The sequence below is a fragment of the Pygocentrus nattereri genome, chromosome 10, assembly GCF_015220715.1.
Source record: "Pygocentrus nattereri isolate fPygNat1 chromosome 10, fPygNat1.pri, whole genome shotgun sequence".
In the NCBI taxonomy this organism is placed as follows: domain Eukaryota; kingdom Metazoa; phylum Chordata; class Actinopteri; order Characiformes; family Serrasalmidae; genus Pygocentrus; species Pygocentrus nattereri.
The window spans coordinates 19297089-19311498 of NC_051220.1; the positions used below are offsets into that span (position 1 = coordinate 19297089).

The 14410-nt window shown below is 42.4% G+C and overlaps 2 protein-coding genes across 2 annotated transcripts in view; one reads left to right on the plus strand and one right to left on the minus strand.

Annotated features, from left to right (window-relative positions):
* The window catches only part of LOC108436746, a 57018-nt gene extending 43612 nt beyond the window's left edge, over positions 1-13406 (minus strand). Inside the window, exon 1 of the mRNA XM_037541869.1 lies at positions 13193-13406. Coding sequence (XP_037397766.1) covers positions 13193-13208 — 16 coding nt within the window. The 5' untranslated portion in view covers positions 13209-13406. The remainder of the gene's footprint in view (positions 1-13192) is intronic.
* Positions 1-14410, plus strand: part of LOC108436748 — an 87261-nt gene that overhangs the window by 52231 nt on the left and 20620 nt on the right. The window lies entirely within an intron of this gene.

Sequence of the window (14410 nt, forward strand, 5' to 3'; positions counted from 1 at the left end):
CAATAGCAGCACCCTGTTTGATGCTATATGGAACAATATTAAAGAACTATATATAAGAGAGTCCAGTCAGGACCACTTTGTCAAAGAAAATATTTTATTTCCATTTGCAATAAGTTATATTTGGCAGAATGCCTCTGTTCTGGGGCTTCCCGGCTCTTCCAAAAAGACCTAAAAATGACCATACCAGACAAACCTCAGGCCAGCAGAAGATTACAAAGTGGCTTGCAGAGGAAACAGCAAGAATAACCAGGTTAATGCAGTTTAAATAAGTGCCCTGATGAATTAAGCCAATCATACGCACAGCAGGCAATCAGCTAAGCCATTGAGCTGATTGAGCTTAGCTGATAACAAGTGATTATGGCTTGAGCTTGACTTTGTTGCCTGCCTGAACTGTCACTGCTAAATTTTTCATCATAGAGATTAACAACATCAACAACAATAATAATCATCAGCACAATAATATATGTAATTCTGAAGGTTATAAGTGACCCCCATCACCTTGTGGAGGCAACTATAAAATAACAATGTAAATGGAATGTAAAAAGAAGCATTTTCTGAACTGCAAAGAACGACTAAGCATTCCAGCATTCAAGTTGTCAAGATTCTACGTATAACTTTACTGGAGAACTCTCAAAGAACCATTTTTGTAAAAGGAAAAGCACACTGCTTTTTCATCCTTTCTGCATAACTGTAGAGAAACTTAACAACTTGGAGAACCAAGGGGTTCCATGCTGTATATAAATCCATATATACACACCCACTTGTATATTGTTTCGTTGTCTTGTGAAGTTTGTGTTATGTATTTATTGTTCTGTGCATTTATTGCTATGTGCATTTGTCTTGTGTATTTATCATCATGTGTATTTATTGTCTGCTATATTTATTCTATATTCTGTAGTCGTTTCACACTGTTGTGTATTTGCACTCTGTGTAGTCCACTTTATATGACAGTAAAGACCACTTGACTAGACTTGGCAAATATCAGTGAACCTATATGAGAATTTTATATCTAACATTGTTAAAGGTAAACTAGAGGTATTAGGTGGTAAAATAATGACTATTTTGCCTTACAGCACTCTACATGTCTCCAAGTATTAGGCAACATTCATGACCATGCTGTGTAATAACATTCTGTGATGTAAGGTATAAAATTATTCTGTGAGGCAGCTTTAAGAGGCATTAAATGCTACAGACATCTGGTTCCTATTACCAGCATTGTGAACAATTCTGACTCACTTAAGTTTCTCTAGAACAGAGCGTTTCGCATCAAACCACTCTGAATTACTCTTTACATCTTAACCATTTAATTATGCAGACACAGTGGAATTCCTCGTTAAGAGTGTCTCTCTCTCTCTCTCTCTCTCTCTCTCTCTCTCAGGCCCTTCTCATCGTTTGTTTCTAGCCAGTTCAGTGGAGTGTGCACTGCTGTCTTTGTTGCTGTGCTCAGTGTGGCGGGTGAAGGCTCTGATTCAGATGGAGAGCGAGCAGGCTGATGCCACAGAGCCGCCACAACTGGTTAAGGCAGACAGCACCAGCCTTCTCTCAAATAAATACATCAGCATCAGCCAGCTCTAAGAGGGGACATAGAGAGGGCACTGTGGGAGGGAGGCGCAAACTACTGTGTAGATTTTTAATGTTAAAGCATATCTGTGCCTGAGCTCTAAGGCTTTGGGCTGTGATGGTAATGCATCCACTTTGATTAACGCTAATTGAAACATAAGGGCATGAAGCACGTTCTACAGCTAAAGGTCTGAACACAGCCAGTTATTTTACATGTACTGTCAATATACCGAGTGATTGATTATTCACAGAATAACATCCTGTAACGTAACGTCCAAAAAAGCTAGCATCACAACAAAGTCCTCATACACCCAGAGGGAAATTGCATTTGTTACAGTTGCAACCACTTATGTAAAAGAATAAACACTTTGTTTTAAGTTATTAAAGAGAAATTTGCAATATGTACACGAGATTTAAGTTCTTATGAATATAGTCAAGTGGCGGTGACTGTGATAATAAATATTAAACATCTAGTATAAGGCAGTTCAAATTATTGTACCTCTGAGTTATTGCACACAATTATTATTATTATTATCACACATATGAACAGTACTGTTTGTTATTGAGTTTTGCACAGGTGAACCATGCTTTGTGAATCACACACTGAGGGAGGAGTTATAGAGTTTGATGGCCACAGGTAAGAATGATTTCCTGTGGCACTCTGTGGGGCATTTTGGTAGAATGAGTCTTGCACTGAATGTGCTCCTGTGTCTCATCACTGTGTCTAATCACTGTGTCGTAGAGTGGGTGGGAGCCATTGTCCATAATGGCCTGCAACTTAGACAGCGTCCTCCTCTCTGACACTGCCATCAACGAGTCCAGCTCCACACCCACATCATCACCGGCCTTGCGGATCAGTTTGAGTCTACTGGCATCTGCCACCCTCAGCCTGCTTACCCAGCATGCAACAGCATAGAGGATAGCACTCGCCACCACAGACTCAGAGAAGATCCTGAGCATAGTCCGGCAGATGTCGAAGGACCTCAGGCACCTCAGAAAATAGAGACGACTTTGGTCCTTACTGTAGAGGGCGTCAGTGTTCTTAGCCCAGTCCAGTTTATTGTCAATATACACACCCAGATATTTGTAATTCTCCACAGTGTCCACACTGATGGACACAGGGGTCACCAGTGCCTTGTCCCTCCTCAGGTCCATCAGTAGTTCCTTTGTCTTTGTCACATTGAGCTGCAGGTGGTTTCGCTCACACCATGTGACAAAGTCCTTCACCGTCGCCCTGTACTCTTCCTCATTACCCTCTTGTTGATGCATCCAACCATTGCAGAGTCATCAGAAAACTTCTGAAGGTGGCAAGTCTCTGTGCTGAAATCTGTGGTGTAGAGGGTGAAGAGAAAGGGAGAGAGGACAGTTTCTTGTGGAACTCCAGTGTTGCTGACCACGCTGCCCGACACACAGTGCTGCAAGCGTACATACTGTGGTCTACCAGTCAGGTAGTCAACAATCAAAGACACGAGGGGGGCATCTACCTGCATCACTGTGAGCTTATCACCAAGAAGAGCCTGACGGTGTTAAATGTGCTGGAGAAGTCAAAAAACATGAGTGCTGGCTGGCTTATCCAGGTGAGCGTATACTCGGTTGAGCGGGTAGATGATGGCGCCTTCAACTCCCAGGAGGGGCTGATAGGCAAACTGAAGGGGGTCCAGAAAAGGCTGGACTATGGGTCAGAGCTGATCCAACATGAGCCTCTCCATGGTCTTCATGACATGGGACTTCAGTGCCACTGGCCTGTAGTCCTTGGCATCACTGGGTCGCGGCGTCTTTGGAACAGGAACAATGCAGGACATCTTCCACATCATAGGGACCCTCTGGAGACTCAGGCTCATATTGAAGACATGTTGCAGTACTCCACAAAGCTGGAAGGCACAGGCTTTAAGCACCCTGGGAGGGACCCCATCAGGGCCTGCAGCCTTGTTTGTGTGGAGTCTCTTCAGTTTTCTTCTCACCTGGTCAGCAGTAAGAGTCACTGTAAAGGTTATGGGTGGGGGGAGGGGTGGTGTGCAATGGGCTGTCACAGGCGGGGTGCAGGCTATCAGGAGGGGGATGGGGGGTGAGTTGAATGAGCTGCTGAGGACCAGCAGCAGAGGAGTCAGGGGAGGACAGAGCCTGCAGTGTCAAATCTGTTAAAGAACAGATTTAGCTTGTTGGCCCCGGCCACGCTGCCCTCTACTCCTCTGTTGTTGCTAGACCTGAAGCTGGTGATGGTCCTCATTCCATTCCCAAACCTCCCTCATGTTGTTCTGCTGGAGTTTCCATTCCAGCTTCCTCCTATATTTGTTCTTTGCCTCCTTCATAGCTAGAGAGATAGTTTCCTCTGGATCGTTCTCACCTCCACTCTGTCTCCAGCTCTGAAGGCCCTCTTCTTCTTGTTGAGGAGAGCTTTAATGTCCTTTATTACCCACGGCTTGTTGTTTCGGTAACATTTAACAGTCCTAGTTGGGACAGTGCAGTCCAGACAGAAGTTAATGTAGTCCACGATACACTCTGGGAGCCCATTGATGTCCTCTCTGTGTGGCTCACAGAGTGCCGGTCAATCAGTAGCCTCAAAGCAATCCTGCAATGCCTCGTAAGTCTCTCAGACCATCGTGACCTTGTGGTCACAGACTGACTTTTCACCAGTGGCACATTACAGGGACTGAGGTTCACCAAGTTGTGGTCTGACCTACCCAGAGGAGGGAGGGGGGAGCAGCTGTATGCGTCCTTAACATTAGCATACAGCAGGTCCAGTGTTCTTTCCTCTCTGGTGGGACAGTCCACATACTGAGTGAAGTTTGGTAGTGCCTTGTCCATAGTGACAAGGTTAAAGTCACCCAATATGGCGATAAAGGCACTCAGGTGTTGAGTTTGGAGGACGCGCTATAGTTCAATAAATGGCGTCACATGCTGACGTCGGGTTGGCACAGGGGGGGATGTAAATAGTCACGATAATAGCACGCGAGTACTCATGTGGTAAATAATATGGCCTGATTCCAACAGCCAACAGCTCAATGTCCAGGCAACAGGCACGTTCCCTGATAGTAATGTGACCAGGGTTACACCAACGTTATTAAATAGTACAGCGAGCCCTCCTCCTTTGCGCTTACCGCTCTCAGTGCCGCACCGGTCGGCCCGAATAGTCTGAAAGCCATCGAGTGAAATGTTGTCATCAGGGATGTCCTGGTGTAGCCATGTCTCCGAAAAGCACATTAGACTACACTCCCGGTAATCCCTCTGACTCCTGGCTAGTGCTGTTAGCTTGTCCATCTTATTAGGCAGCGACCTCATGTTGCCTCCCCCAAGAGGGGAGACGCGGCTTATATCCCCTCTTCTCTGTAAGCCGCCGCCGTCTCTACCTCGCTTTCCCCATGCGCTGTTTTGTTCCTCTTCTGCATCCCCTGTGCATCTGTCTCCAAAGCTCTTCAGGGATGTTGTCCTGGTCGCCAGGCCGACCGCTTCAGCACGATCAGCTACCAATGTCAGCTACTTCTAAATATCTGCTAATTTGACTACAGTACTATACTCAATGATTTGTCCTTTAACTGCTTAATGTGCTGGTAGGGCAGCAAGTTAAATGTGCACAAATGTACCCTTACTCTGAATGTAGTCGATCAGTCAAGATATGTATGTGAAATTTATATGAAAGCGCAGGGTCAGCGGATGCTGAGGCGCATAGTGCAGAGAGGTCGCCAACTTTCTGCAGTGTCAATTGCTACAGACCTCTAAACTTCACGTGACCTTCAGATTAGCTCAAGAACAGCATAAAGGGCTTCATGGAATGGGTTTCCATGGCCAAGCAGCTGCATCCAAGCCTTACATCACCATGCGCAATGCAAAGCATCGAATGCAGTGGTGTAAAGTGCTGCCACTGGACTCTAAAGCAGTGGAGACGTATTCTCTGGAGTGACAAATCACTCTTCTCTGTCTGGCAATCCGACAGACGAGTCTGGGTTTGGCGTTTGCCAGGAGAACGGTACTTGTCTGACTGCATTGTGCCAAGTGTAAAGTTTGCTGGAGTGGGGATTATGGTGTGGGGTTGTTTTTCAGGAGTTGGGCTTGGTCCCTTAGTTCCAGTGAAAAAATCTCTTAATGCGTTAGCAGACCAAGAGATTTTGGACAATTTCATGCTCCCAACTTTGTGGGAACAGTTTGGGGATAGCCCCTTCCTGTTCCAACTTGACTGTGCACCAGTGCACAAAGCAAGGTCCATAAAGACATGGATGAGCAATTTGGTGTGGAAGAGCTTGACTGGCCTGCATAGAGTCCTGATCTCAACCCGATAGAATACCTTTGGGATGAATTAGAGGGGAGACTGCGAACCAGGCCTTCTCGCCCAACATCAGTGACTGACCTCACAAATGTACTTCTGGAAGAATGGTCATAAATTCCTATAAATACACTCCTAAACCTTGTGGAAAGCCTTTCCAGAAGAGTTGAAAGTGTTATAGCTGCAAAGGGTGGGCCAATATTATATTGAACCCTATGGATTAAGAATGGGATGTCACTCAAGTTCATATCTGTGTGAAGGCAGGCAAGCAAATACTTTTGGCAACATAGTGTATATTTAGTGTCAAACTCAACAACGGACACACAGGAAATCACTAAGAACTTGATAACGGAAACCCTTCATTCTTTATTCAGTCGGCATGGAGACGCATGTGAAATAGTGCAAAAAAATTTACAGCCACTAAAGTTGCTGCCACAGTTTTGGAAAGTAGTGACACAAATAAAGCATTTTGAGGTGAAACATATGAGCATTATGTTAAATACATGTGCCTTTAAAGGTGAATTTAAGAACATGTTTGTATTTTATCGTGTTTTATGTTGTGAGCCGTTTCATAAAAGCAATAAACCACTTGAGGCCATGCATTATAATGATTTTATCACCAATGAGGTTTTAGACACTCTGCTTTGCCTTGAGAATAATACACATTGAATCCATCCATTTTCCAAGCCACTTCTCCGTCAGCAGTCATCGGGCGGAAGGCAGGATACACCCTGGACAGGTCACCAGTCCATCGCAGGGCATATACATTGAACATGACAAAAAATAAACGATAGCTAATGTGAAATATTTGGATGCGTTTTTACAAGACAATGTTTTTGGAATTTCGCTGTTATTTTACCACACCTGTCCATGGTGTATCCCGCCTTCCGCCCAATAATCGCTGGGACTCCAACAAACCCTGCAATCCAGAGGGATAAGTGGTTTAGAAAATGTGTGTGCACTGTAAAAATGGCTCATCAGATCAACAAAAAAAAATTACTTCATGTGCTAAGAAGTGAAATAACTAGTTTTATTCAGCCTAAATAAATACTTCGAATGAATGATTCTTTCAAAGTAGTTTTTTTTTAAGTTAAATTAAACAAGTTTAATTGCTTGTTCCCTCAAGTTATTTCTTTAGGTTGATCTGACGAGCCATTTTCTGCAGTGTGTGTATTTGCAGAGCAAAGAAAACGGCAGAATGTCTGTCAAAAACAACCTCCTCTACCTCTTATGAAATGGACAAACTGTGACATTGTGCCGAATGCCTTCCACTTTGGAATCGGAAGGAGAACAATGAGTTTCCACATCTCATTCAGGGGCTGACACTTTACAAGTGCTTTCACTTGCAGTTGGGATCTAAGCTGAGTTTGAGCTGATTATGCAGCTCCACACCAGATGAAGCACAAAACAAAACAGGCTGAATTTCTTTAAGTGCAAATAAGATCTGATTCTTTTCTTCTCACAGAACAGGTGAATAGTGACACTGTGCTACATTCTATTTTGTTAGAGTGGAAGAGCTTCATCATTTCATTCTTCTGCTTCTGTTTGTGGTCTAGTTTGAGCCGTGTATGATTCTAATCCTTGTGATATGTAGTTGCTGGGATGCCCATGTCAGCAGCAGAGATGAGAGTAATTGGCCAATGATTGGTCTCCAAAATGATAACTTTACAGGAGAAAGTAAAAACATACTTTACTTTTAATGTAAGTCAATGGAACCAGACTTTTTACCAAGTAATATTGGAGCATTTCTTTTGGTCCATTCATCATGAAATTTCAGACATCCACTTCCTCTTACTCTTGTCCAGTTTCCTTTGAATGAAGTAAAAGCAGGAGGTCTCATTCTTCATTCTTAATAAAAGCTGCAGTAGAGTGTACAGTAAAAGAAAAGACCCGCCTGTGTATTCACTGTACTGCAAGCATTCTTGCAAGTGTTCCTTTTGGATCTCCATAAATCTAACGCACAAAAACGGTCTCAGTGATCACAACTGCGTCACGGATGAGCACCTTCACTATCAATGACTAATTGCTTTATTGAATTAAGAACAGCTTAGACTGATCACTACCACATGATTTATTATGGGTGTAATTTTTCTCACAGGTTCCCGACAAGCCTGCAGTTTCTGTGCTGCAAGAGGAAGAGCTGCAGTTTAGGACAGCAAAATCCTCCTTGATTTGAACAAATCTAGTGCAACAGGATTATTTACAGTGCCCAGGTCATCTTAAAATGCTACACAAAACTGCTGTAGACCCTCATTGACAACATCTGTGGACATGAAAATACTATGGGTGTTTGTTTCTGCAGGTGACCACTAGTTTTCGGTCAGCATGATCTTAAAGTTTCTTGAACAAAATGAATTTACACAATTTTCCGTTCATTTCAAATGTACCTCAAGTAGAATTGCTTTTGCAGTTTCACTGAAAAAGCAGCAAGTAAAAACACCTTAAATCCACTCAATGTATCTACTAGTTCTTCTTCTTCTTATTATTATTATTGCTCAACAAATTTCTAGACTTTATGATTTCTAGACTTTCTAGATTTCTAGACATTTTGAATGTTGAATAACTTTATGTAATGAAAATGTAGTCTAACTTAAAGGACAGGACACAACAAAAACAACATTCCAGCAAACTTAAATGCCTCATGTGACAAATAGTAGCCCTAGCCTTGTGAATTGCTGAATAAATAAATGAAATTCAACAGAGGAAACCCTGAAACGTGGCTTCGTTTCCCACATTTCAGGGTTAAGTCGCTGAGCAAGGCTGAGCGTTGTGTCTGTAGCTCATCAAGCAGAAGCTCACCTTATTCAACTTTAACCGTTTACATCATTAGGACTGACACGTCTCTCAGCCAATCACAGTCGCCTTTAAACACTCCGTCCTTTGGCAGCGCAAACCTGCACTCACTGGTGGTAAATTAGTCAGATTTATTAGACGGAGAAATAGCAGAAGGGTATTTCTGAGGAAAGTGTTATTATGCCTAACTGTCCTGGTCGTCTGGGGGTTGGTGCTGGTTTTGTCTCATACCTGAAGGTGAAAAGTTTGGGATTCATCTCTGAGGAAGACTCACTCCCAGCGCTCATAGAAACGGACAACAGGCTGGTTTATGCTGGCTTTTAAGGTAAGTCGGATTGTAGCTGGGTTACTGTATTTGCTTAAAATTAATTATGACTAAGTAATCTTACAAAAACATTAACATTTAGCTTGAGTAGCTATCGTTAGTTAGCTATCTAGGTTAGCCGGTGACAGTTTAATCAATCAGATTAAAGAGGACCGTACACGTGTCTAAAACATTCTGTGTGAAGATGTGTTATCTGCTCTCGTATAGGTCCTTCTTGTAGTCCTTTACTGAACGGACCTCTTGTAGGAGAGGACAAGTCCTCCTCAGTATCTAGCTAGCTAATGTTGCTCTGACAAGTGTGTCGTCTTTAGCATGAGCTCATCTGAAGTACCTCACGTACATACATATACAGCGCTATTAACATGTGAAAATTGGGATTAATGTGTAAAAAGTGACCAGTGTGAACAGCAGTACTGCACATTTAATGTGAATATTATAATGTTATAATGAATTATAATGAATATAATGAATTATAATGTTAGCTACCACTCCTGAGCAGCACATGCCAGTGGCTTTCGCCTCAGTAAAACGTTAATGCCACTCCTGAAAAATAATAAAAACAAGAACTCGAGGCTGTGTTCCTCTTGTCCTGTTTAATAAATACGATGATAAATAGTTTGTACATAGTTTAGATTTAACATGACTAACACCACAATGAAATCAGTAATTAGCATGAGTACATCTGTAACACGAGCCGATTTCTTCAACCCTGTCACAACAAAAGCCAATGCAAAGTCTATATTCAAGATAGCATTACTGCTATATAAAGTGGCTCATTTCGCTTAGAATCATCCACCCAACAGCGCAACCCGTGAACCAACAAAACGACAGACAATCTGTACAAAGTCTTTAGGTCAACAGTCCCCCATGACCAGGTTCCAATGGCCGATGGCGGTGCTATGGTGTGCTGCTAGTTAACCGCGCCGATTAGCCACTGTCCCGAGTCACTGCTTTGCTCACAGGAGCTGTTGGTATGTGCCCGTTTTGAGAGACGCAGCGTTTCTATGTGGCAAGTGCCTCTAACCAAGCGGCATGTTATGTGCCACTATGTGCCATTTCTGGACGGCGGAGTTGCCACTCCCTGCTGCCAGATGCCACATCGGGACTGAACACCCCCCCCCTCCGGTCGTGATCGATAGTCTTGGTTCAAAAGCAGCAGTCATGGTTGATGCATTTTTCTCTAAGCGGTACAGTGAACGGGGCAGAATTGTGATCTGGATTATTTATATTATGAATTGAAGGGCCTGGTGCTAAAAACTATTCCTACGTCTGGTACTCCTGTACTGTTTACTTGGCGTTTACAAGGAGAACCGCCGGCATGCTGGGTGGCTGTGGCTCCAATGCAAAAGCAAAGAAGCAAGCTTGGGTTAGGAGGAAAACTGTAAATTAGGTCATTCCCCAAACAATCACTTTGCCTACTGGTGTGGTCTGTTTTGTATTGAGGTAGCACTACTCACTTTCTTCTCAACGGTCATTTTCTGGAGCTCTCCATCACTTGCCTCAAAACTGGATTCTAGTAATAAGCAACACTACATATTATCTAGATTCAAAAGAGGGGGAAACGGTGTGCAGAGCAAGCAGTATGTTTATAAGAGAAAATATGGATTTATTACGAAATGCGCATAGACTTTGGCTGGTCAAAATAAAAACAGAGAGCTCTCGAAAAATAACATGAAAGAGTCTTGACCAAAATAATGGCCCACAACTACCCGGATAGTATTAACTGAGGTGGGTGTGTTCGTGCCTAGCAGTATCCAGGTAAGATGAACGTTTCACAGTCAAAAGGCTCTAAGGTGGTAGCTGATCAGAGCAAGTTAGTCGTGTCCGTGGAGAAACCTTCCAGGATCCAGGGGAACTGACTCGCAATCAAAGTCGAACCATAATCAAAAAACCAATCTGCAGTACGTAACAGCTGTGCAATACATTAGTTACAAATCTACTGCATAAAGCGCTCGCCACGTTTCAACTACTTCAAAATCACAGAATATATGCACATTACATGCACACATGAACTCGAACAGGCTTTTAATGAAGTTTTCACAGCTTGTTGGTTAGCGTGTGATAACTCACCTAACTATACATGAACTCAATATTTTGTTTTACAAAAATCTCAAAACATACTCCGATTGGTTTTATCAGTAGACAGTGTATTATCCACAAATATTAGTCACTCAAAAGTAAGCGCAATTCACTATATCGTGCAGGTCATTTACACTCAGCGGAGCTCTTGAAAACTCTGGAAAATAACCATCCCTGCACCTGAAGCAGCAAAAACAACTAAAACACCACATAAAAGGTTATATACGAGGATATCACTTGTTATTTTGTTGTTTTATAGTGAGCTGGCTTATAATTTAAGGAGATTTTCTCACTACGTGTTCACCGATCTGATCGCTAAAAGTGGAGAAAAAAAGGAAAAAACGCACTCTAGAGGAAATAGAAGCGCCCAGCAGAGCATTTAAAATAAAAGTCCTACTGAAACTAATGAAAACTTACTGAAAAATTTTAATAAATGTATTTGACTGTCCTTTTTTTTTAAATGTCACATATATATGTATGTTTTAAAATGACGTTCGATGAGTTTGTTTTTTAACCAAAGTAAAGTGAAATATTTTCATATATATTAGTGTGTTATATTCTTAGTGACCAGAACTTTAAATGGGTTACATATGCTTTCAGGGGAATAGAACAATTTGGTACCAATGGAGATTTATTTGTAATCAATAATCTATTGAGATCAGGAAGCATCCATTAGAGCATGGACAGCCATGTATAATGTAAGAATTTGTTCATGTCAATAAGCGTGATTAATTATTTGCCATCCTTGCCATGGCAGCATCCCATCTTATGTTAAAAGGTTTAGGCTTATCAACACAATTAGGAGAAGTGATGGGTGTCTGCTGTATTCATGCTGACTGCGCTGATGGAGATGTAGCCAGCAGGGGGATTTTCCCACAGGAGAAGTGACAGGTACACACAGCCACAGGGGCTGGAAGCAGAACACACAGAGGAGCGTTCCACCATCCATACAGCCCTGTAATCCCTCAGCAGGAGGGGCTGTGGGGAGGTTGCTGTTTACTTAACGCTTCTGAGAAAGTTGTGCATAATGGATTTAAAGCATCCCTTGGCACATACACGTCCCTGCAGTTGGCACAACAGCAGCTTCTGTTCTACCTGTTGGAGCTCTTTCTGTAGTTTTAGGAAGTTAAACTGGAATTTTGAGGCTTAGTGAGGGCTCTGCATGATGATTCTTCTGCCTTAATGATTAGATCCAAAAAGATGCAGCCCAGTAGCTTTCTGTGCTCAAGAAATGTGTCATGATTTGTACTGTAGCTCTAGTTCTGTAAAGACAGTTGCCCACATTGATTACACATCTCAAAGTTTGAATATACATATAAGGTTGCTCATGGCCATAGATTTTCCTTGCGGTTGTATTCGTAAGCAGACGCTTGATCTGTAAGGGTAAGTCCACATTTTTTATGCCAATTTTTAGTGAAATTGTTGCAGCTACAGAACACAAAAAAGACTCAAAAAATAAACAGCCACAGACATCTGCAAGTTAAGAATGTGAATGGCTGTGTGAAATGTGAAAGGATCTAAACAGTTCATCTTGACATACATACCATATAGAACTGAAATGTGCAGCATTTTATAGATCATGACATCTCTCATCCTCAAGGTGAAAGAAGGATCTAATCCAAATCGACCCATTGTATGTTTATTTTGTCATTTAGCATTTAGAGTATGTAACTCTGCTATTGTATAGTCTTTACACAAAAACAGACATGCCCATTATATATATTACTTTACTAACAAATACTATCACCTTTTTAATGAGTGTAGGAAAAAAGCAAGAAACAGATGTACACTTTAGTCCATACAAGTGCTAAATATAGACATAACTATGAATGAGAGATGGAAGTGTTAAATGCTGTTTATATGATGGTACACCATATCTTCCATGGTTATGAGTCCCATCCAGCTTTGGGAAATCTTTCTCCTCCTCCCACCCCAACCCCCCCCCCCCCCCCCCCCCCCCCATTTATTTTCTATTGCCTTTCCTCTTCCTTATTCAAGTGAATTATCTTATCAAATTTCCTTAAAAATTAATAAATTGTACTTGATGGCTGTGGCTGGAAATAAATAAGTTAATCTCTGAATTTTCCGTAGTGCAATATCTGAGGTTTAAACCCATATCTTAAACAGTTGTCATTTTGAGTTGATGTTGCCATTTGTTATACTGTATTAAGTCTTACCTGAGAGTTTGCTCATTATTACTCAGCAGGTGCAACTCCACAGATCTCATCCACTTGTTGTCCTCTGACTTCAAGCTGTAGTCTGCCTCTTTCATGGGACATGCATTTAACCTGAGCCGTTTCCACACAGCCCTTGGCTTGGTCTCCACATCATCCTATGGGGCTCTGTTCATGCCCCTCAGCTTAGCTTCCAAGCCCCAGTAGTTCAGGTTGCTGTGTCATGGCCCAAGCTTATGAATCCTCTCCTACTTAGGAACGAACTGACCAAGGGTTCACGGTAAGAGAGCGCATTCTGACTCCCACTCTGACATTCACAAGGGCTTCCTATGAGAATCTTGCTGTGAGGCAGTCTTGAGCTCGATCCTCTGCTTTGCCGGTTCCTTTCATTTCTGATCCTGTTTGAGACTGAAAGATCCTCTTCTGGAAGAGTGCTCTTAAAGGGGCAAGTGGCACCTCCAAGAACCTTTCCTCCCTCTTCAGGTCTGGTATTTATGCTCCTATTCTTCACTCTTCTGTAGGCTAGGCTCTTCACCAGCTGGATACAAAGGCCCCTTGGGGTCTCTTTGCCATCATTCCCCAGCCTTGGGGTCTTAGTGCTGGGAGAAGGTGTTGTAGCTATCCCTGCTGCCATTCCACAGTATGAATCAGCCTCAGGTAAAGGCTCAGGTGAACACGTGTCAGGTTTCAGTGCCTCTATTACCCAACAATCCTTCAATTTATTCATGAGGGAAGAGTAAGGTGTCTAGTTGGAACATCTAGTTTGTTAGTCCAATTCTGGCTTCACAAAAATCTTCCATGTGTTTTCTCAGGTCTCTAGCCTGGGTCAGACAACCGAGGTGATTAGAATCAAGTTCCAAATAAGAAGGATGGGGGGGGGGATCAGGATTTGCATGAGAAGTGCAGAAGATAATAAATAATTCATCCTGCCTCTCTTTCTGGTGCATACGTGTTATGTAACATTGGTGAGAGTTTCACTGTGTTAGTTATTTTAGCACACAAAGTTTTTGGTGAGCTTTCAGTTAGTGAAAGATGAGTTCACAACTCTACCTTGTGAGGTGGAAAAAGTAAAGGACTTAACTTGGCATTTTTTTCGTCTGCCTGGAGATATACTCTGGATGTTGCACATTCTAATTAATCAGTTTGCTAATTTCATTCACATTCTTACTGGAAGACTTGTCCCAGATTTTACAACTATCATGCTGGAATGTGCAAAGTCAA